The sequence below is a fragment of the Uranotaenia lowii genome, chromosome 1 (assembly GCF_029784155.1).
Source record: "Uranotaenia lowii strain MFRU-FL chromosome 1, ASM2978415v1, whole genome shotgun sequence".
Taxonomy (NCBI): domain Eukaryota; kingdom Metazoa; phylum Arthropoda; class Insecta; order Diptera; family Culicidae; genus Uranotaenia; species Uranotaenia lowii.
This window is the reverse complement of record NC_073691.1, coordinates 166,239,953-166,261,441: the sequence shown is the minus strand read 5'-3', so window position 1 is coordinate 166,261,441 and position 21,489 is coordinate 166,239,953. Positions and strand designations below refer to the sequence as shown.

At 35.7% G+C, this 21,489-nt stretch overlaps 1 protein-coding gene across 1 annotated transcript in view; it reads right to left on the bottom strand.

Moving 5' to 3' along the window:
- Nucleotides 1–20,978, bottom strand: part of LOC129744263 (homeotic protein empty spiracles-like) — a 134,801-nt gene extending 113,823 nt beyond the window's left edge. Inside the window, exon 1 of the mRNA XM_055736739.1 lies at nucleotides 19,701–20,978. Within this exon, the coding sequence (XP_055592714.1) occupies nucleotides 19,701–20,517 (817 nt within the window). The 5' untranslated portion in view covers nucleotides 20,518–20,978. The remainder of the gene's footprint in view (nucleotides 1–19,700) is intronic.
- Nucleotides 20,979–21,489: the final 511 nt, after the last annotated feature.

Genomic DNA, 21,489 nt, shown 5'->3' with positions numbered 1-21,489 from the left:
GAGGAATTGAACGACCTTGATCTGGCTGACGATATATATCGCTAAGGACAATAAGACATGCAGAGCAAACTCGACGACCTCACCGAAAGCTCCAATGCAGCAGGTCTCAAAATCAATGTCGGAAAATGGTGTGCTTCCAGTATCTTGGTAGCCAAATTACGCCTGATGGTGATACCAAGAAAGACATCGAAACCCGGATCAGAAAAGCCCGATTTGCGTTTGCAAGTCTCCGAAACATCTGGCGCTCACGAACAAAAATATGAATCTCCAAATCAAACGTCAAATCCGTATCCGACGTATCCGTCAAATCCGACGACGCGAAAACTGCAAGTTTTTATGAATCGCTGCTTGCGGAACATCATCCGAGCTTGGTGGTTTGGCAACTGGATCTCAAACGTGGAACTACATCGTCGGTGTCATCAAAAGGCGCTAGAAAACAAGATTCGGGAACGTAAATGGAGATGGATTAGGCACACGCTCCTGAGAGATGAAAACGAGATTTGCAGAGAGGCGCTTGGCTGGAATCCAGATGAACATCGAAGAAGGGGCAGGCCCAGAAGCTCGTGTCGGCATAATCTAGCCGCTGAAATCCGCATAGTTGACGAGAACCTTGACTGACAGCAAATGAAGACACTGGCTCCGGATCGCCAGCAGTGGAGATCTTTTATCTCACCGCTATGCGTCGGCACACCCATGTAACTTATCGAAAATTCTTTCTATATGCTCAGTGCTGCTCCCTTCTGAGAAGAGGCATCATAACAGGCGGCTAAAATAGCTTGTACGTACACCCTCCGTGGGAATCAACGGTTTGAGTATTCAACAACGTCAACGTCAAATAACTTACAAAATTATCAAAGCAACCGTTGTTCGTATTCACACGGTTGGTATCAATTTCAACATGTAATTTTTAAGAGCGAAAAGCTTCCCAATTGAGTATTCAATGGATGATTTTCTTCTCGAACAGAGTAAAATCAGAAAAGCTGAGTTTCGGTTTCATTCAAAATCAAATCAATTGTTTTCCGGATGACTTTTTAAGGTTAATAATTCGTTCAAAAGATCAACCAAAATATATCGGCAAAACCCTTTTCGAACTTGCCGGGGACATCACCCCGACCAGTGCAGTGCACCACTGCAGTGGCTTTATAAAATTTTTGGCCAGGAAGCTGCCCAAAATTAATCTTCACGTACGTTTCGTCATTCATGAGGATGCATCCGTCGTACTTCTTTGGAATCTTGTTGTATAACTTCCGGGCACGTCCTTTGGCTACTAAATTCTGCTTCAATGTCCGGTTTGGTTGCTTACTGGCCCGATAGGATCGTATTCCTTCGCGCAGACGAATCCTCCTGACGGTGCACCGGTCGGCGTTGAATTTCTTGGCGATGTCGTAGTCCGACTACCCTGTGTTTGCCTTGATCGTTCCCAACACCTTCAAATGCAGTTTCTGATCCCTAGGTTCATGATGACGCTTGGTATGAACCTTCCGATCGATAGTATGCATCTCACGGAAACGTTTGAGAACGCTGCACACAGTCGATTTGACAATTTTTACAGATTTCCCGTCTTTTGAACCGACCACGTCGGGTTTTTTACGTGGGTGTCCAAAATAAATTTTCGTCTCGCGGCTTCCAGCACGTATAACTTTATTGGAACGAAACGAATCGTAATGACATTTTCAGCACTGATAGAGGAAAAATTTCCGAACAAAGAACTGTCAAAACATTCCAGATCCGACAACTAGGAGCGCTATGGTATAATAAACAGGGCGTCCAGATTTAAGAAGATCCATGCTTTACCTTGGCTAGATGTAAGAATCTTGTTGCTGGAACCCTTAAGATGGCGTCGCCAACATTGAAAGTCCATATAGAAGAATGATTGTTCGTGGCAAAGCCTTCTTCCTTTTCTTGAAGTGACGGTATCTTTGGCGTCGGTCAATCGGCTCCGGACCCTTAGGTAGGTAGGTAGGTTTGCTCATTCATTGTATCATTTCTACTCTCGTTTGCAACTTTGCTAAGTTCACAAACTAAAAATCGCTCAGAGGCTTACAAATGTAAAATGAAGTGTATTATATATATCAATTTTGATAATTCAAAATTAAAATAAAATCTTTTGCATTCAAATAATTTAGAAAACACGCCACATTTGATTGTAAAAGCTTTGGGATTTTTTTTTAACTTTTCCTTATTTACAAATTTTATCATAAAACGAACACTTGGATACATCAGAACTATTTTGACTTTTGTGAGTTCATGGAAAAAAATTCACTGCTTCATAATTTGGATGGTCTAGATTCATATTTTGAATAGTTTCTTCTCTTATTTTTTTTCTCCTGACTCGGGTTGGTCGGCTCTTCTCAGACAACAAATAGCCGGGAGAGACCAACACTGTTTTCAGTTCGGCTGCCGAGTGTAATCCTCTTTCGCTGATCGTGCTCCACTCGTTACCCGAGTTTTCACGAGCTGTAAGTGACTCGGACGACAAGTGTGAGAGCATTTGCATCCGAGTGGGAGGAAGAGAATTCTAAACAAAGAGCGCCCTGTGTTTCAGTCATACACCTCAGAGTAAAGAAGAAAAAAAATTTTTAGACTCTCACCACACAACGTAAAAATATAAAAACAATTTCTCCCCCGCTACCATGCCCACTGCTGTTAGCTGTTTTGGTGGTTTCGTCAAAAAATCAGGACACCACGAAGAACAAAAACCAGGATTTTTCAGGACCCCAGTAGATTGGTGAAAATAAAATGCAGCTCTTCTTAGATTGCAAAAATTAAGGTGAAATAGAGGTGCAGTTTACGCCTTAATTTATGCAACAGAAGAGATAAGAAGTTAGGTGGCTTGTAGTTTAGCTAGCTTAGCTTAGCTTGATTGACTACTCACATCCACCTTAAATCATTGAACTCGAAATCATTTTCTTAAATATTGTCAATTTTGTACGAAATATTGATATACATTTTCATATTTTACACATTTTAGTTCATATCCAACATTCAAGTTTAAATTGCTTATCTTAATCCTAATAAAAAAATTCGAATTCCATGATCGCAGGCGTGGCTCAGTAGAACAAGTTCCACATCGCCAATGGTTGCTACTCCGTGATTGACCGAGGCCATCAATTTTGTACAAGGGTCAAAAGAATGGTTCTTGGGATTTGAAACTCATTCTCAATGTACAAAACTGATGCTCTCTCTTTGAACATCAATAACGGCGCCGGCCACGTCCTAGTAGTCAATAGATAGTTGGGAAAAATAGAGAAAGGGATTAAAGATATAAATTCACGCCTTAGGACCGAGGTCACCTCTGCATCCTAGCAAAAAATTTGTTTGGGGTTGTGGGTGAAAGGATATGATCTGGAACCACTTTTGACAAGTGCATGGATTTTTTTAGCCAGTTATCCCTATATCCTACAGTTTACAAAAAACAATACTTTGTGAAATTTTTGAAAAATAAAAAAATATTTTGTCCTATCTCTATCAAACATGCAAAATTATTGGAAAATATTACTCTGCTGCCATGAATCCATTGAGAAACTCTACTCAATTTGTCTTAGCCAAGTATTTGATTTTATATAAGATTTAACACGGTAAAGTGACCATCACTGTACAGACTGTATTCGTTATTTAGCTAAAATATCAAATACTTAAATAAGAAAATTACTGACGTAATGAAACTTTCAGTTAAAAAAAATACTTAAGCCTGTGGCCGCAAAATGTAGGGAAAAAACGATATCCAAGAAAGTGAAAAAGTACTTAAAGGTAGATATATTTTATTATTTTTATTTTTTTTGGTTACGCACGAAAATTTTAAAATAAAGGTAAATAATAAAAAAAAAAATTCTAAAATAGATAAAAATGTTCTCGGACAACTAATTTATGCAACACAATCAGCTCGAAAAACAAACTGAGTGCTTGAACGCATGAAAACCTACGGTTCGAATCTTTGGTTAAAAGAAAGACTAGCGCACTCTGCTTTTAAAATATGAAACTATTCATCATGAGTGAATACTCTACATGTCATCCAGTCATCGAATTATTGAGAAAGAAAATCCCTCATCCCTCTTTTTCTTTCAACTTTCTTGAATCTTGATGACAAATATCCACATCAACATTTTCTAACCTTCCCTCAATTAAACGATCATTCAAACAAAAAAGAATAGAATCAGTTAAAACACACAAACAAAATCCTGAAAGTTCAGACATAGCTCAATGGAAACATATGCCTATTTTTATAAATGTTACTTTGATTATGTATAAGTGTGAACTATAGGAAAGTTATTTAAAAAAGATGAAAAACAAGAGAAAAAAATAGTGGCGAGTAATCATATGTGTTTGCTATGTATCTTTAATCGATATTTATAGCTCAGGAAGAATCTATGCGTTGTTTTATGACAATATTAATAGGCTGATAGTAAATGTTTCTATTTCTCTATCTATATATCTCTATTTATAATGTTCAAAGTGAATCAAAATAGAAAGTTTATTTACAATACCTTTTTTTCGAGAACATGAAAAGATAATCGAGCAAAAACAAAAAAAATTATATTGGATGAAATTGATAACGAAAAGCACCATCTAGTTTTGAATTGTATGCTAGTTTAATCGAAAAGCTCATTTCATTTGGCCATCGATCAACAGTGCTTCGGCTTGTCAGTGTTTCCGAAATTGCTTCAAAATAATGAGATGTTAGACATTCTTCATTCTAAAATTTTTCTTTGAAGAATTATGAAAATTGAGAAAAAAAAGTGAAAATAATATGGATGTATGTATGTTTTGGTTTAACCTTCGAATGTAATCTAAATTATAACTATTACAATAGTGATAACCTTTGAGCCGTTAATTCAGATTTTGTATAAAGCCGAAACATATGATAAAACAATAAAAACAAGTTTAGAAAAAAAAACACGATAAAACTAAAAATCGAGCACGAAATTGTACATTGAATGAATGAATATGTTGTTCTCGAAAACGAAATAAACTAATTGAAGGAAAAAAAGTACTTATCTTACTGCCCACTTGAGAGCGATAAAATGTCGATGAACGAAAGCAGTGGTTAAAGCTTTTATAATCGACATACACTAGCACCATCTGGTGCTTAGTTTTATCTGAGCTTTTCGAATATGCTTTTCCATGCACGTCCTCGATGAAAAATATCACTATCTAAACAAAAAAGGGAAACAAAATATCACTCGCGAAAATTTTTAGATTTCCGATTTTACGCATCTTTAACCGATAGATAACGTCAAAAAATAACTTTAGGCTTAGGGCTTGCACTTCACGCATTGAATAACTAACGAACCACTGTTTAAAATTTGACACACAGCACAGAATTTCACAAAAACCAGACCGCTTTATAAAGAGTGACTGGTACCGACCAGTGCTCCCAAACCAGTCAAAGTTAGGTGGCTTGTAGTTTATACCGAAAAACACCGTTCAAATATCATCTGATCCGAAGATTACCGTTGGTTTAAGAGGTTAAACTGTTTTTATTACAAAATCAATTGCAATTAAAATCCGGACGGCTTCTAGAAAATCAGTACACCTCTGGGACCTTTGATTCGGAGAGCAGCACCTTTTCTCGCAAACGTACCAAGAATAAATTGAATTAGCTCTCAGATTTCTCCTCAACACAATGCGCAAGAGTTTTTTCCGGAGAAGGGAATTCTCTTCATCAGCTGATGTAAATGCTCTAGCTCACTCTTATGTGTTGACAATCTCACTCTAGATTTCAGTGCGATTTATCTCTCCCCGCACCGATTGGGGGAGCAGACGAAAAAATTGCACTCTCTTTCGCTGGATAAGTCGATCTGAGGAGTTTTACCATCCATGCTCCTGACAATGTCTGCAACTAGCAAACATAAAAATGAATCCAAGATGGTTTATGTTCATAATCCAGTCAACAAAACATTTTTAAGGTAATTTTATCTCAATATACTGCACACCGTAAATTTGAGATTTCAACTGACATTTCTACTTTATGCCCACAATAAACCGGCGTACTGTTGTGCCAGTAGTGCTTTCCCAAATATATCATCTTCGGCACAATGCACATTTTAGCGCATTTTCGGCCCAGAGATTTGCTAAATACGCATTGGATTTTTGCTACCTCTCTAAGGGTGTAGATAAAATTTATAAAAAATATCAACAAACAAAGCCATATGAACTTTATCTTTTGGTTCAAATTAAATAAAATGTTGGGTATTAATGAAAAATGAAAAATATTTAATTTCGAAACATCAGAAATTTTTACGTTTTACATTCAACTTCCGAAGAATCCATTATTACCTTTGATGAGATAGAAAAAATCCTCTGGAAATCCTTTCCTTTAGGGCTTCGCTGTGTTATTGAACAGACCCTTTATTGCCTTTATATTCCACATCGTTTAAATATTTTTTTTTAAGATTCGATTTATTCACGTGACTGTTTTTTATGAAAACCTACTTCAGCACACCCTTAGTTTCACTGTATTCATTTTGCTCGCTCTGGCGAACGTGAACCCTCCATCTCCAACTTTTTTATTTGATGTCACATTTTTTTATTCTAACACTCTATTATTGTTGCTGTTGTTGTTGTTGTATTTCTCACAGCAGTCGATAGAAGGGCCCAAAGAGAAGGAAATTCACAGAAAGACCTCATGCTGTGGTTGAAGAGTCAATCAAACGGACAAAGAACGAGCGATAGACAGAGAGGAGAGAAGGTGAATTATAGGAATATCCATTGACACGACTAGAGCAATGGGGTGCGATATGCCAAACTTTTGACACGTAAAATTAGGGTGAGACGGGGAACAGGGAGGGCGAAAATGTGTCGGATATCGTTTTACGTATCCAATATGGATATGGATATGGGATATGGATGTAGCTTTTTTATGCGACATTTTTTTTAATATTCTTCCACCCATTTGATTTAACATCGTTGCACATCTTTTTTCGTGATGGGTTTGTTTTCAAAACGATCAGCTCGTTTTTTATTGTTTAATATGGGATCGTTAGACTTGGGAAGCGTGTGGCGGACAAACGAACTGCCCGAGGGTAGGGAAAAAAATTGTAAACGGAAAGGCAATCGTGGATGAATAGTGTGTTAATACGTTTGACAAATGGAAGCTTCATGCGAACGCAATGGCAATCAGAAGTGGGGAAGATTGCTATTAAAATTATGTGACATACGCAACAATCAAAGCAATAATACAGTTTTTAGCTATGGAAAAGATAAAAGTGCATTCCTGATGCCTTAATTGTATGTTTTTTTTTCAGAATGACAGACAATTAAAAAAAATTGACAAAAACCTGAAAAACGTTTCAAATTATTTCTCGTTTCTGTCGGCTGATTTGCCGCAATCGAAAGGGGAGTGATAAACAACGCTTTTTTATTCTTAATTGACTTGATTCAACTATTATTTAGTCAGTTACGTCAGCATTTTGGTACTTGGAGTAACTGTAAAATGCCGTCATTTGAAGAGCATACACTTTACTGTCAAATTTTAGCTGTGTCTCGCAGCAAACGTTGCTGTTTTTTGCAATATTTTGTGCCAAAATTGAAAGTGCCATGCCGTGTGTAAACTTCATTACAGCGCCGATTCCAAGTTCTCTACATTTTTGCCGAAATTCTCTAAACTCGGAAACGAAAGCTGCTGCGTCGTGTAAAGCTAACGTGAGAACAATGACATTGCTATCACAAAAGGAGCGATTCCGAGATACACAGCAAAAAAAAATCTAAAAGTATACGGGATCTAAATCACGAGTAAATAGTCTATTTTTCACATCTGTAAGAGCAAGTTCACTGGTGTAGGGAAAAAGTGGTAGAAATTTTGACATTTTGTTTTTGAAAGAAAACAGTGAAAAATTCAATTGAGTCCAAACAAAAAAATACTGTTTTCGATGTTTTGAGCCTTCTATGCTTAATAGCATCCAATAACTTTGAAGTTGTTGAGATACTTCAAAACCATAGTGATCAAAGTGACCCCGAAACTCGAAATCTAGTTTTGTAACGAACATTTAATTATAACAATCAATGTCGTTTGAATTTACTACAATCAATGATTATGTTTGATACTCCTCACATCAGTAAGGGTTTTGAAGCTTTAAGGTATTACGTAAAAGCAACCCCTTCCAAAATATTCAAAAATGAATGAGAAAAGTAATCAAAGTTCTCCCATTTTACGGTAATTTTACTTTTTTTTTTTCAAAAAAGTCAATATAAATACATTGTTTTGCTATAATTTTACATTCCGTGATGTAAATGTATGAATTTTATATCACAAATAGTGTAAAATTTTATATGTGTGATATAACCTACGCAGTAAAAAAATCTGAATCCATAACAACACTGAAATTGATAACCTTTATGACGTGGAATGCGATTTTTTAATGTAAATTTACAAAATAAAAAAAAGTTGAATCCTTGAAGCATAAATATTGGTTTTAGGTATACCAGTTTGAGCACAATTTTAAATTTTGGAATCGGCTAAAACACGCGCTCCCCACCGGTGTGATAGCAAATTTAAAACGGGTACACTTTTATTGCAGACACTCAATAATTGAGAAGGAAAAACTCATTTTAATAGAAAAATTGCTAAGTTTTGAGTTTAATGAAGTTTGGTCGAAACAAGTACAAATGGATTGACGATTGAATACCTTTCTTTTTCAAATTAACTTCGACCGATTTACTCCAGGCCGTAACGAAACCCCCTGTCGAGCTGGATCGGTTTTGACCATTTTGACTAGTTTCAACTTGCTTCATTGACAACGATCTCAATAGTTTCGACCAAAACATTGGCTCATTAAACAACTACCAGTTGAAACCGATTTTTATCTATGATTGAACGAAGCTTTAAAAGCCAAAATGACTATACGCAGCGAGAAAAAAAGCTTAATTGAAACAAAAAAAAACATTTTTCTTTTAAAACTTGACTCATTTTGGGGTGCTGATTCCAAATATTAATTTAGTTTACCAGTTCTTGTTTTCGAGATACCTTTTGAAAATAGGTAAAAATTCATTAAACATCTTTTTACATTTGTTCAGGCAAGCTAAACAGATTGGCAAACATTCTCCTTTTATGTATTCTTAAGTAAAATTTTCATGATTATCAGTAGTTTGTAATGTAGCAAAAGGCTTTTGTTTATCCAGAAACTGAAAGGAATTTTTTATATGAATCATGTCAGTTTAGTCAATGTTTTAATATAAAAACCGTGAAATATGATATATTGGTCATGTAGATTATAAATATTGTTACCAACTTTTGACAAAAATCGGTCATTACTCTGATATTCAAATTGTTTTTAAAGTTTATTGTTCTTTTACGTTAATTTCATTAAGATGCTTCCGTTATTTTCCTTTTCTTATTCATATAACGTTTGAACTCGAGAAACGCTGACTGGGCTCGCTAATTCGTAGAGGCCAAAAGCTTTTTATTAAAATATGAAGTCAAGAATAGTGTGACATACATTTATCATACTTGACACGGTTTTTGTTAACATGTTTTCTCAATTTATGTTACGTATTGACCGGTTTTGGCGGGAAAAACATTCAAATAATTTTTTAAAAAAGAAACAATTATTAAACCCAATGCTACCCAAACATGTGTAAAAATAATCACCATTGGCTAAAATTTTCTCACCGTGAACCCCAAGTCTAAATCGGTCTGTCGTATATTTTGAAATCCTGTTCCAAATTTGCATGAATTTGGAACAAAGTCGTATAACGTTTGGGAATTTTGAAATTTACGCCACCGGAGCCAGACGGACTGTTTTAGCGTGGTCGAAAACCGTGTTTTGCATACACCGTTGGGACCGGCCTTAACAGCGCTGAATTCTAATTACACGAATATAACTTCACATGGAACGCGATTATTTGATGTAAATTTACATCACATATGATGTAAATAAAAAGAAGCATCAAATATGACGGAATTTTCAGTGCGAATTAAATATAACACGTTTTAAATTTGTCTTTCATATTTACACGTCTTTTGAAGTTTACAGACGTGAAGTATTCAACTCGCAATAAAAATTCCATCATATGTGATGCTTCTTTTTCGTTTTAATTTTACAGTTTTTTTGGTCAGACAAAATTCTCAACAGCACTGAATTAGAAACTTCTTAAAATTTCACGACATGGAATGTTATAGGAACATTTTAATTTGAATTTTATTAATATTACAATACACTGAACGTGAGAATGTGATGTAAAATTATAGACTGTCAAGAACAGGAACAGACAAATGTAAACAAAGTGTTAGTTAAATCGTGCACCAAAGTATTTCGAAGATCTTCGAGAAGCACGGATGCGGTTCTGGAAGCGGCTCCACGTTACTCAACTTTGGATCCGGTACTACCGGGAAGAAAATAAAAGTATATGAATGTGACTCCTAATAAATTTGTGAAACAAAATTAATTATATAAAATATAGAAAGATTTTATTTTTGTTAAGAGATGAGAAAACTCCCTTGTTGAATCATATCTATATATATAAAAATGAATGTTTGTCTGTCTGTCTGTTCCCTATAGACTCGGAAACTACTGAACCGATCATCGTCAAAATTGGCATCTGAGGGTTTTTGAGGCCGGGGATGGTTTCTGTAATAGTCAAAACTCCATCCGACTTAAGGGAGGGGAGGCTTCCATACAAAATTTTTAGTATTTCGAAACAAATTAAAGTCATGACATCCATTTTCTCGAGATTTTTTCTTCCTTTGGGCGGTTTGTTTTTCGTCTCCAAGGTCGAGGCGTCGAGCCAGCGTCGCAAAAGGATAGTAACCAAGGCATAGCATACTGATCAGTGGGAATATTTTGGCGCGTATTTCTCAACCAAGAATATTTTCAATGCGAGGGGTGGCGTTATGAAGCCTTGATGTGTTTTTTTTTCTACTTTATTCCCAGCTCATTTGTACAGCACATGGTTATAAATGACGCCTAGATGAGACCCAGATTGACGTTTCGTCGATCGAATAAAACATACATTTTTTTGCCAAAATCTTAAATTGAAAAGTCATGGCATCCATTTTTAGAGATTTTCTTTTATTTGAGGGGTTTGTTTTTCGTCTCTATGGCTAAGCAAACGTCGTCGCAAGTGGATAGTAACTAAAGCATACTGTTGATCGCTGGAAACATTTAACAATCAGGCGCCTGTTTCTCAACCAAGTACCTATGTTGCTTATGCACGTGGGGGCGATATGCAACCTAGATGTGTTTTTTTTCTTGCTTAATTGCACGTGCTAATAAATGACACGGATTGGTATTTTATCAATCGAATCATAACCATTCGACTTTTTTTTCAAGGAACATTAGAACATGTTCAAACGTTAAACTTTTCCTGTTAAAAAAAAATTAAAAATAATGTTTTCTTCTAGAAATTGTTACTTCGGCCCAAAAACACAACTGAAACGAATTTAGAAATGAAACTGGGAGCTTTTTATTTTAAATAATTCTGAACAAACTATAGAACTTTTTTATTACATACCAATTCAAATACGTACTTAACATGAAAAGTGTTTTTGTGTTACATGGCTGCATTAAAGAGACTTTTCATCCGCTTCGTTTTTGAAAAACGAGACTTTAAAACTGATTTTTGACTGGACGCAAAATTTTTACAAGAAATTTTCAACTTACACGGTGGGGCAAGGGCAAACGTCTAACTTTTAAGAAATTCATCTTCAAAATGATTCAATATGTTGGGAAGACCAGAAGGAGTATTCTTAAATGTCTTTGTAAATTACCTTTGTCTTTCCCTTTGAACGGCATTCGTTAAAAGTGGAGTAAGAACATAAATTTATACTGCAGGAATACTGCAGATATATCAGTGAAACTTGATAGACCAAAAACAGGAATACGTATTAAATCCATTTTAAAGCCATTACTCTGACGCATCTGTAAATAAGCTTTGCATTGACACTTTCCCAAATATACGGGACAAATGTAAACTTAATAGATTGTTTTTGCCAGCATTTTTGAATATTTGACTTTCTGCATTTGATTTTTTTTTTGAATATTTATATTTTTTGCCGTAGTAATTTTATTTAAAAAAAAAGAAATTTGCACTGTATTTAATACATAACTAATTTAAAATATTTTTCATTACCATGATAAGTGCTGTTTTGGAAAACTTCAAGCTATAATGTCTCAAGTCCACGAGTTTGGAATATGGCAAAACATTTTTTAAATTAATTTTGGCGCGAAAAGGATAGATATTCAAACTGCTTCGTAGGCGAGGATGGAGAAAAAAGCTGTTTGAAAATGGTTATTAAAAATCCTTTTCATCGTTTATTTTCAAATTTCTATAGCTTATATTTTTAACTCCATAAAATACTCCAAATGCTCTCTAAAATCTTAATTTGGATAATTTTTTACCAATTTCACTTATTTTCGGAAGGTGTAGCAAAGCACAACGGGTCAGCTAGTTAACAATAAATAAAACAAAACAAATTACAATTGGAAAGTTTTTCTTCCAATATTCAGTGTTTTTATAATTTACATCATTTTTATTTTACACATGCCAAAATTTTGCTGCCGTGTAGTTTCCAACTAGCACTGAAAATTCCGTCTTATATGATGCTTCTTTTTATTTACATCACATATGATGTGATTTTACAGATTTTTTCGTAGTGTGTATGCTCTATATACATATATGACTAAGGTTGCCAGATTTTTTTCAGCACGTATCCGGGCCGGACAAACCGGGCAATTTTTATATAAAAACCTGGCAAAATTCGGGCAATCGATTTCAAATTAACGACCATAATTTCGGGCAATATCCGAGAAAATTTTGTCAAAACTCAAAAATTCATCAACAAAAATCAAGAAAAAAAATGAAAAAAAGGTTTTTTTTTTTCAACAAAGCTCATCGATAAATTTTGAACCGTATTTTAAGCTTCCAAAAAACCTTTCATGATTATTTGTATAAAACTTGCTCAAAAAATTCGTTTAGGAGGTGTTTGTTGTTTTTTTTTTGTTTAATTTGCCAAATAAAGTGAATAAATTCGGGCCAAATCCGGGCATTTTTCCATGAAATCCGGGCAACCGGGCCGGGCCGGGATGTTCTTAAATTTAGTATTAAATATCCGTGCTAACCCGGATAAAACCGGGCAATCTGGCAACCTTATATATGACCCATTCCAAGCGCCCTTCAACTGGAGAACCGATTTTTATTTTTCATTATTCAGAAATAAATTGCACAGTATTAGAAAGGTTATTTCTTGAGCTTCATTTTCCATCAAAAGATATTCAGTTACCTTTTTTTTTAAAAATTGAGTACGTTGCCGTTGATTTTATTTGAAATTCGTTTATTTGGAAGGGTGTATGTTGTCGTTGAAATTCAAAAAAAATTAGTACGAAAATAAACTGATTTTAACAATTATTCTTTATTTGAAACATAACTTTGTCAGGAATCTAGCTACATAAAAAAAAGTTTATTGCAAAATGATTGTTAAAAAACCATTTTTAGGCATGACACTTGATTGAGAATAATCCCAGCAAGTTCACGCTCTAGAATCGGTGATAAAGGTATCTACTTTTAAGCGGTGTGACGTCACGAAAATTATTCTGTTTCACAGTTCATGGTTCCTTTAAACGTCACATATTGTCGAAAATTGGGGGTCTCTTCAATCTTTTTGAGAGGAATTCAATGCATTTTTTAGAATGAAAATTGGATCAAAAAGTCGTGAGTTGCACCGTGTTGAAGAATGCGTAGTGACGTCACGAAAAATAATTTACGTTTTTTCGGTAACGTTCATGACTTCTTACTTCAACACTATTATAGTATTTCTTGAATACAAGTTTTACATAACAATGCTCTTCAATAAATGAATCCAATTATCAAGTTTTAAACGAAATTAAGAAACTTATTACTTCGCATAAACGCGGTTATTTGAAAACGTCTCTGATAAAAAATATAAATCCGCGTTTGTTGAATACCTTATTCGAGAATAAACAAACTATCATAAACATGAAATCCTCATCGATTTTTACAAAGAATATTTGTAAATCATAAAGCAGGTAGTTATCGATGATTGAAAAAAAAAATATCTTGCAAAAAGATAAAGTTCATCTATTTTATGATTTAAAAAAACGATCTAATAGCTTCTATTACTTGCTGGCATTCAAACAAAATAAGTATCCATGGAATAACTGCAATGAGATTCAAAAAATCTTTAAAAACGGTAAATTTTTAAGAAAACTTTTTTTTTCAAACAAATTCATAACACAAGGAAAATACATTTCTAATAAAATTATTCTAAAAAACTGTCCTTTATTGAAATTTCCACACCAAAGAATGTTACTAGAAAATCCAAATCGAGATCCCATGAAAGAAACTTTAAACTGAAATAAAAAATTGATAAAATTAAAATATGTAGGTACTAGCACAGGGTCTCAAGCAAAATTAGGGCCAGATTATACTAAGGAAAAGGGGCCGCTTAACAAACCTGAAGTTTGTATAGCATTACGTGGACTTTGTTTGGGAGGAACAAAAAAATCAGTTTTCACCGATAATTATTCTTTATCAAACGATTTTGCTTTTAATTTGAGTGATTTGAAGCTTTATTTATGACAGTATTTCATCTGAAGAACGCATTTCGATATCATAAAACAGTTATTAAGCTTCACAAACTGGTATATAGATAAGGGTCGATTAACAACCATTCATGTATTTATTGAATTTGATCCTTCAAAAGCTCATTTTTGAAACTCAAAATCTTTTTTTACCATAATCCATATCGAAATGGGACTAAGGGAAAAACTATTTGTCATAATGAAAGCTTTGGGAATGTGAAAAAACTTATCAGCCGATAGGGATTTCAGAAATTGGTGCAAAACTGGGTTTTCATGTTCCTTCCAAGCAAATTTTTCATAATTCTATATAAATTTTAGGCTCATTGCGCCACCTATTTCCATGGTCCGATCCCCCAAATTTAGCGTTGGACTTTGTGCTAGTCCAAGGATCTATTTAAGCTTGCAACTTGCAAGATTTTTATAAGGCTGACTTAGGCACACTAGTGTCCATTAGCTGACTTTTAACGGATCGAAGGCTTTTGAAATTATCATTTAATTTTCCTTTCCTTTGCAATTAAATATCAAAAAGATTCAGAAACACATTTCAATGCGTTGATGTGCGCAGTGTTGCAAACCTCATCTGCTTATATGGGCCTTTTAGATTCAATGCCTTTAATTTTGCTTAAAAAAATGGCGCGTTGTCACGTAACGAAACTGAATGGCTCTAAAATAAATTGAAATCAAGACTTGAAAAAATCAAGAGCAGGTATTTGTTAGTTGTAATGAATCGATACTTTTCTCGGCAGTTTTATTTGTAAAATATATCGCGTTATTTTTTAATAACAAAAAAACCGATTTTCCTCGACTAACTTTTTAAATGAATTCGAAGCAGAGGTCAAAGTTTTTCCAGCATATATTTGTCGATTGACCAATAGTGACATTATAATTTAAATAAAAATAACCTGTTAAAAATTATTCTCCCTATACATTGATTTATATAAATATCCTTTCCTTTCCTATCCAATTAGTTTTTTCTCAGTGTAAATCGCATCGCGTTCGTCACGTACACTGTGAACGATCCTGAAAAATGTTCGCGTGAAATTCATTTCAGGTTCATTCAAAAATCGCTCGCTCGCTCGCGTGCACTGTGTTTCTGCCTTGTCTGTTTGAGGATACACTAGAAAAAAAAGCCAACTCGACGAATTTTTATCTTGTGTCCTTTTGCATGCACGGCAAAAAAACGGCGAAGCAAAAAGTTGCAAAAACCAATTTGCACTCAAAAATGAAAAAGTAATAATACGTCTTAAATTCAAATCATTTTGAAAAAGCTATTCATTGATAAAATGAAACCAAGTTTTTATCAAACACAGAACGCATGTTTATCAATCGTTTGCAGCCAATAACTCAGTTTTGTTTGTATTGATTTATACGACCTAATCAAAACAAAATCTAGAAATATGTATAAAGCCGTCCCTACTTACTAAAAGTAGGGTTTAGAGACAAAAATTTAGATTTTTAGCTTATCTTAGCTTAGCTTAGCATGATTGACTACTCACATCCACCTTGAATCATTGAACCCGAAATGCACCTTAAAAATTCTTTTCATTTAAAAGAATTCTAGTATACTCTGTGATTGATTTCGAATCTTGGTTTAAATACATTCAATGCATTTCTGATTCCAAGATCGCAGAAGTGGCTCAGTAGAACAAGTTCCACATCGCCAAAGGTTGCTACTCCGTGATTGACCGAGGCCATCAATTTTGTTCAAAGGTCAAATGAACGGAACCTGGGATTGGCTACACATTCACGATGCACAAAACTGATGCTCTCTCTTTAAACATCAATAACGGCGCCGGCCACGTCCTAGTAGTCAATAGATAGTTTAGGAAAAATGAGAAAGGGATAAAAGAACAACTTTATGCCTAAGGACCGAGGTCACCTCTGCATCCTTGCAAAAAAAATTGGTTGGGAATGTGAGGGAAAGGAAATAATAAGGAAACACTTTTAACTAGTGTTATGCTGTTAGCCTTTTCTTTTAAAATATATTTTTAATTTATTTAAACATTTTAGCGAAATAAAAAAGAAAAATTTTGAAAGGTGATTATGACTCAAACACATTCGAAGTCAATCGTATAAACTTGATTCTCATCTTCATCTGTATCTGTTATAGTTCGAAAGGATATTTGAACTGATGTTCTTAATCATATTTATCAAGGAATTTGAAAACGTATGAAAAGTGTTAAAGTTCAAATCTTTTAAAGAAAAATTGAAAAATAGATTGAAATAAAAAAAGTTAATTGTGTTATTGGAGAAATCAAGGGCTAATTTACCCTTTTCTAAATATAAAGGAAGAGAATAAAAACTATATCAATTATTTCAGCAATTTTGATTGAACTATTAATGTAACGACTTCCCGCATTTGATCCGAAATATCAAGATTTAACTTAAGCCCTGTTTATGATTTAATCATGATATAAATTAATAACGATCGCCTTAAAGTTAGTTTTTTTAGTATACGATTTACAAACTTAGTATTTTTGAGAAAAATGATTAAATTGTTTAGATACACAAATACCAGGTTAAATACATATTAGAAAGGAGATACACTACAAAATAAACAAAATAATGCCTTTTTTCAGTAAGTTATAAGCTTCAGAGTTCGGCCGAATTCGTATTATTTTTTGAGTGTGTTTTGTTGGTCAAGTTATTGGCTATCCAGTGATATTTAAAGTTAACATCTGTTTTAGATAGATTTTTTGTAAACTAGCTATCAACAATTAGCTTTTTCCTCTAGAAACACCTCAAATTCGAAGAAAAAAACCCTCAGTTTTTGTTGTTTTTAGAGGAAAAAGCTCAGTTTACAAAAAAATCTGGCCAAAACTGATGTTAAAATTATATATCAATAGAAATGCAATAACTTGACCAACAAAACTCACTCAAAAAATTATACGAATTCGGCCGAACTCTTAAGGTTATGGCTTACTGAAAAAAGGCATTATTTTGGATATTTTGAAGTATATCTCCTTTCTTAGTTGAAATATGTATTTGACATTTTCCATAAAATTGTGTGTCTCAACCATTTGAACAACTTTCTCAAATATACCAAGTTTTTAAATTGTATAATAAAAAAGAAATTAAATAAAAACTCCAAATCACTTGTATTATTTTTAAAATGCTCGTAATTTTTATGATTTTCATGCGATCTTGATAGTGTCTTCAACAAAGTTTTTTATCATTATAAGATCTGCAACATCAAGTCTCTGAACTAATTTTTTAAAGAAATAATTGATTTATTTCCCATCCAGGTGTAAAAATCCCTTTTTTCTTTCAAAAATTTGATAGATCATCCAAAAATATGAAAATGTTGGGAAGACATCAAATGTCTACCGTTTACCGTTTATCCGCAAATAATTTTGATCGCTTTTAAGGTGCATTTACCCCTGTGTGAGGCGTCTGGCGGAATTTGAAGTAAATCTGCATCCGGCGTACTGAGCGCTTGTTTAGGACTTTGTTTAACTGACGGTTCAGTTTGTGGCCATTATTGGGATAAACCGGTAACAGCGCAATATCTGTTTGATTTTCTCAAATCGCAGTGTCGCGTTGTCATACATTTTATCAAGCCGCTGGAGCAGACCACCACCATCTTAATACCGCCCAAAGACCGGACGAGGATAAATATTAAAACACCGCTAGAATCAGCACAATCTGATACATAATTGAGTAAAAAGTTTAAATTTCATCTCTTTTTTCAGGTGAAATCTTCGTTCATGTCCTGAATATGTGAATATCTGAAAGGGTCTTGATAATAAGTTATAATAAAGGTCTGAATTATCAAAGAAAATAAATATAATTTGCGTCATTTATTTAACTATCTGAATTTCTTTCTTTTTTTCGAGCGGAAGCCTTTCCGAGCCTACAGGACTACTTCAAAACTCCCTGTAACTCACAGGAGAAATCCGGTTGGAGCCTACAGGTTAATTGGACTGCTGTTTTCCTGAACTGTTTCACTGTCTTGAGATCGTCCTGTAATTTCTGGTATTGAAAATACAGGATGAAAACGTCCCGACCACAGGAGAAAACGATGAAGTGTGAAGAAGAAAATTGTGCCTAGCCATTTTTCATTAAAGATTAAAAAAATCTTTTAAAGGTACCATAAAGCCTATTCACTTAGGGATTTATAGCATTTAAGCTGGCTTAATTAGTCTGGCAAATGAGGGACAGTTACATACATGATGGATGGAATCTTCTACATGTGATTCACAACTACCACATACTGGAGATTCAGCACGCTGAATGTTGTGCATATGATAGATGAGTTTACATTACAGCTCTGATCAGGATGCTGCAATGAGATTTACTTAAAATCAACATAGATATTTAATATTGGAGATGGTTTTTCTAAAAATAATTGAGTTTGACGACAAGTGTCCAACTCTTCCCAGTATCGTTCATCCTGGTAAGAGGACCAAGTTTGAATTTGGTTTCTAAATCAACCTGACTAATTGGGACGTTTCCAAAAATTCCCTTATGTCCGGGTACCCAACATAGAAGGTTTCATCTGCCCACTTACTCTTATTCTTTGATACAAAAGGTAAAACTGCATAAGAAAAACCTACGATAAGACTTGGAGAAGCATTTTGAAGTTACATTTTGCTTATGACAACTTTTTTTTTCTCGGGATTTTCATCCCGAAGTATGATTCATCCCTCTTATGAAACGCTTGCAAGTGTTAAAGTTTCCAATTGCCAGTTATTTGCGAGTATTTGAAACAAACTGCTTACTGCAGGCTGCAACCGAAGCTGATGATTTCCGTTCACGCGATAACGTAAGCGCTAATTCGACTTGTTAGCTAACCTAACCGTGCAGCAGCTTTTCGGAAGCCGGACCACGAGGACGGCTGTAAATCGGGTAATAGGGAACTGGAACTGGAGAGTGAGAGATAGAGATGGAGAAAAAAAAACAAAAGTTCACTCGATGTAGAACGACCGCAACGAAACGCCACCACACTTATTTACAATCAGAGAATTAGCATAATTTCTGTTGGCACCGAGTTGCGGTGACGGAGTGTGGGTTTTTTTTTTTGTTCGGTTGTTTTCTCCGGAACCAACCCGGTGAAATGGACTTCGCGCTTTGTCGAGTTTGTACCCGGAGGAGCAGGCTCATAACAATAAAAACGTAAAAACTAAATGTAAAAATGGTAATAAAAATGAACAGCGTAAGACTTACTTCCAGGAAACCGTGGCGGGAACACTCCACGGCCATGTCGGCTCAGTAGCCACGGATACAGCGGGTAGCTGTCCCTCGGGATGCCCGGATTCGGATGATGATGCAGATGCACTGCCGCCGGATGTGGGAATCCTTGGCCACCGCCGGATTGAGCGTGGGCAAGGGCGGCGGCTGCTTGAAATTGTGCCGCCAACAGATGCTGACTGTGGACAATGTCCGTTGGGTTCATGAAGGGCGGCATCGGTTTGAGCTCACCGGGATTCGGGGGAGGATGTGGACCAACTGGGAAGGGCCTAACTAAACCGGCCGGAATTCCAGGAACTATGATGGGACCTTTACTTGGCGGAGGAGGTCCGTTGATTGAGGGGGATTGTGGAGAAGGAGTTCGAGAAGAGTGATCTGCCGGTGATAGCCTAGTTTGAGGTGTTGGACTTTTAGAATTTTCTAGTCGCGTTAGATCATAACTATGTGGAGATTCTAGACGGCGATGGTTCCGATTGAAGTCCACCGTAGGCGAGGAACTATTTTGCAGTCGATGTATCCTAGTGCTCAGATCATTAGGAGTGCAATCGGCCGGTAATCGGAGGGCTCGTTGCAATTCGACCTGGGTTGAAGGAAATTTCAGATGACTCGGGAACTCACTCGGGTAGCTATTATCACTTAGGGGACTCAAGGGACGATCGATGCTCTCACTATTGGGCGAAAATCGCGGCGGTGTTTTCGTTAACCGATTGCCAACAATGGACTCGATACTGAATCCTATACGAGGTTTTTGCGTAGGCAATGCCATAATGGAAGTTGGCGCTAATGGCATCATTATACACTACCGGAAATGGAATCGTTTCGGTTGCTTTCGCCTATTGTTCACGATTCGCGAAAGACGTCATTTTCGAACGGAAGACTCACTCGCGTTTAGAGTACCATGCTCTGCATTTTGTTTACACCTAATCCACCAGCACCAGAAACAATCACCTGAAAGCACCAAACTCGCGAGGGGCCTTTAGACCGTGCATATCGCTGAAAACAGCTTAATTTGTTCTCGGATGTTTTAGTTCATGCCTCGTTTAGCACCCTGAACGCCACCTCAAGAAACGCGGCACCTTGGCCGCTCCCTGGCGTCGCGTCGTGGTCGCCCTGATCATGGGCAGCAAAAAAAAAACAAAACGAAGCAGTAAAACCAACAACAACAACCAGCGCTATTAACACTTCGCGTGAATACCCGTAGATTACGCGCGTACGTAAACACGTTCGAAGCGACAACGTTCCATCCACATTCAACGACGCCTGGCCATACAATAAAAAGCAGCTGCAATAGCTGCCAGGCAGCTCTAACACACTCGCAAAACAATCACCCGGCTCCACCAACACACCCATACGCAAACCAAAACACAAACTCATCGTCGCGTAACCAGCCCAACCAACCCGGTGAAAAGAGGCGGAGCTAACGCCAGGCTTGATTTATATACGAACCAAAAGACCGTAGCCCTGTGATTGGTTGATTTTCCCAAAAAAAAGCCACTGCTACATCTGGTCCAGCAGCCGGGCCCGAGAGCTTTTGCTACCCCCATCATTCGCAGATCGGAAGGAACTTTTCCTGCAGCAGCCAAGAAGACACAGAATCGCAGCTGCCAAGCATTCCATCCCCGATACCCGCTCTACTTCGCCGCGCTTCAACCGTAATGGCATATATTTACTTTATTTATTATATATTATTAGAAGCTTGTTAAAAGTTCATTCTATAATTGTCTGGTATGTTATTTGGTGTTTTATTTTCGTTATTATCGCCATT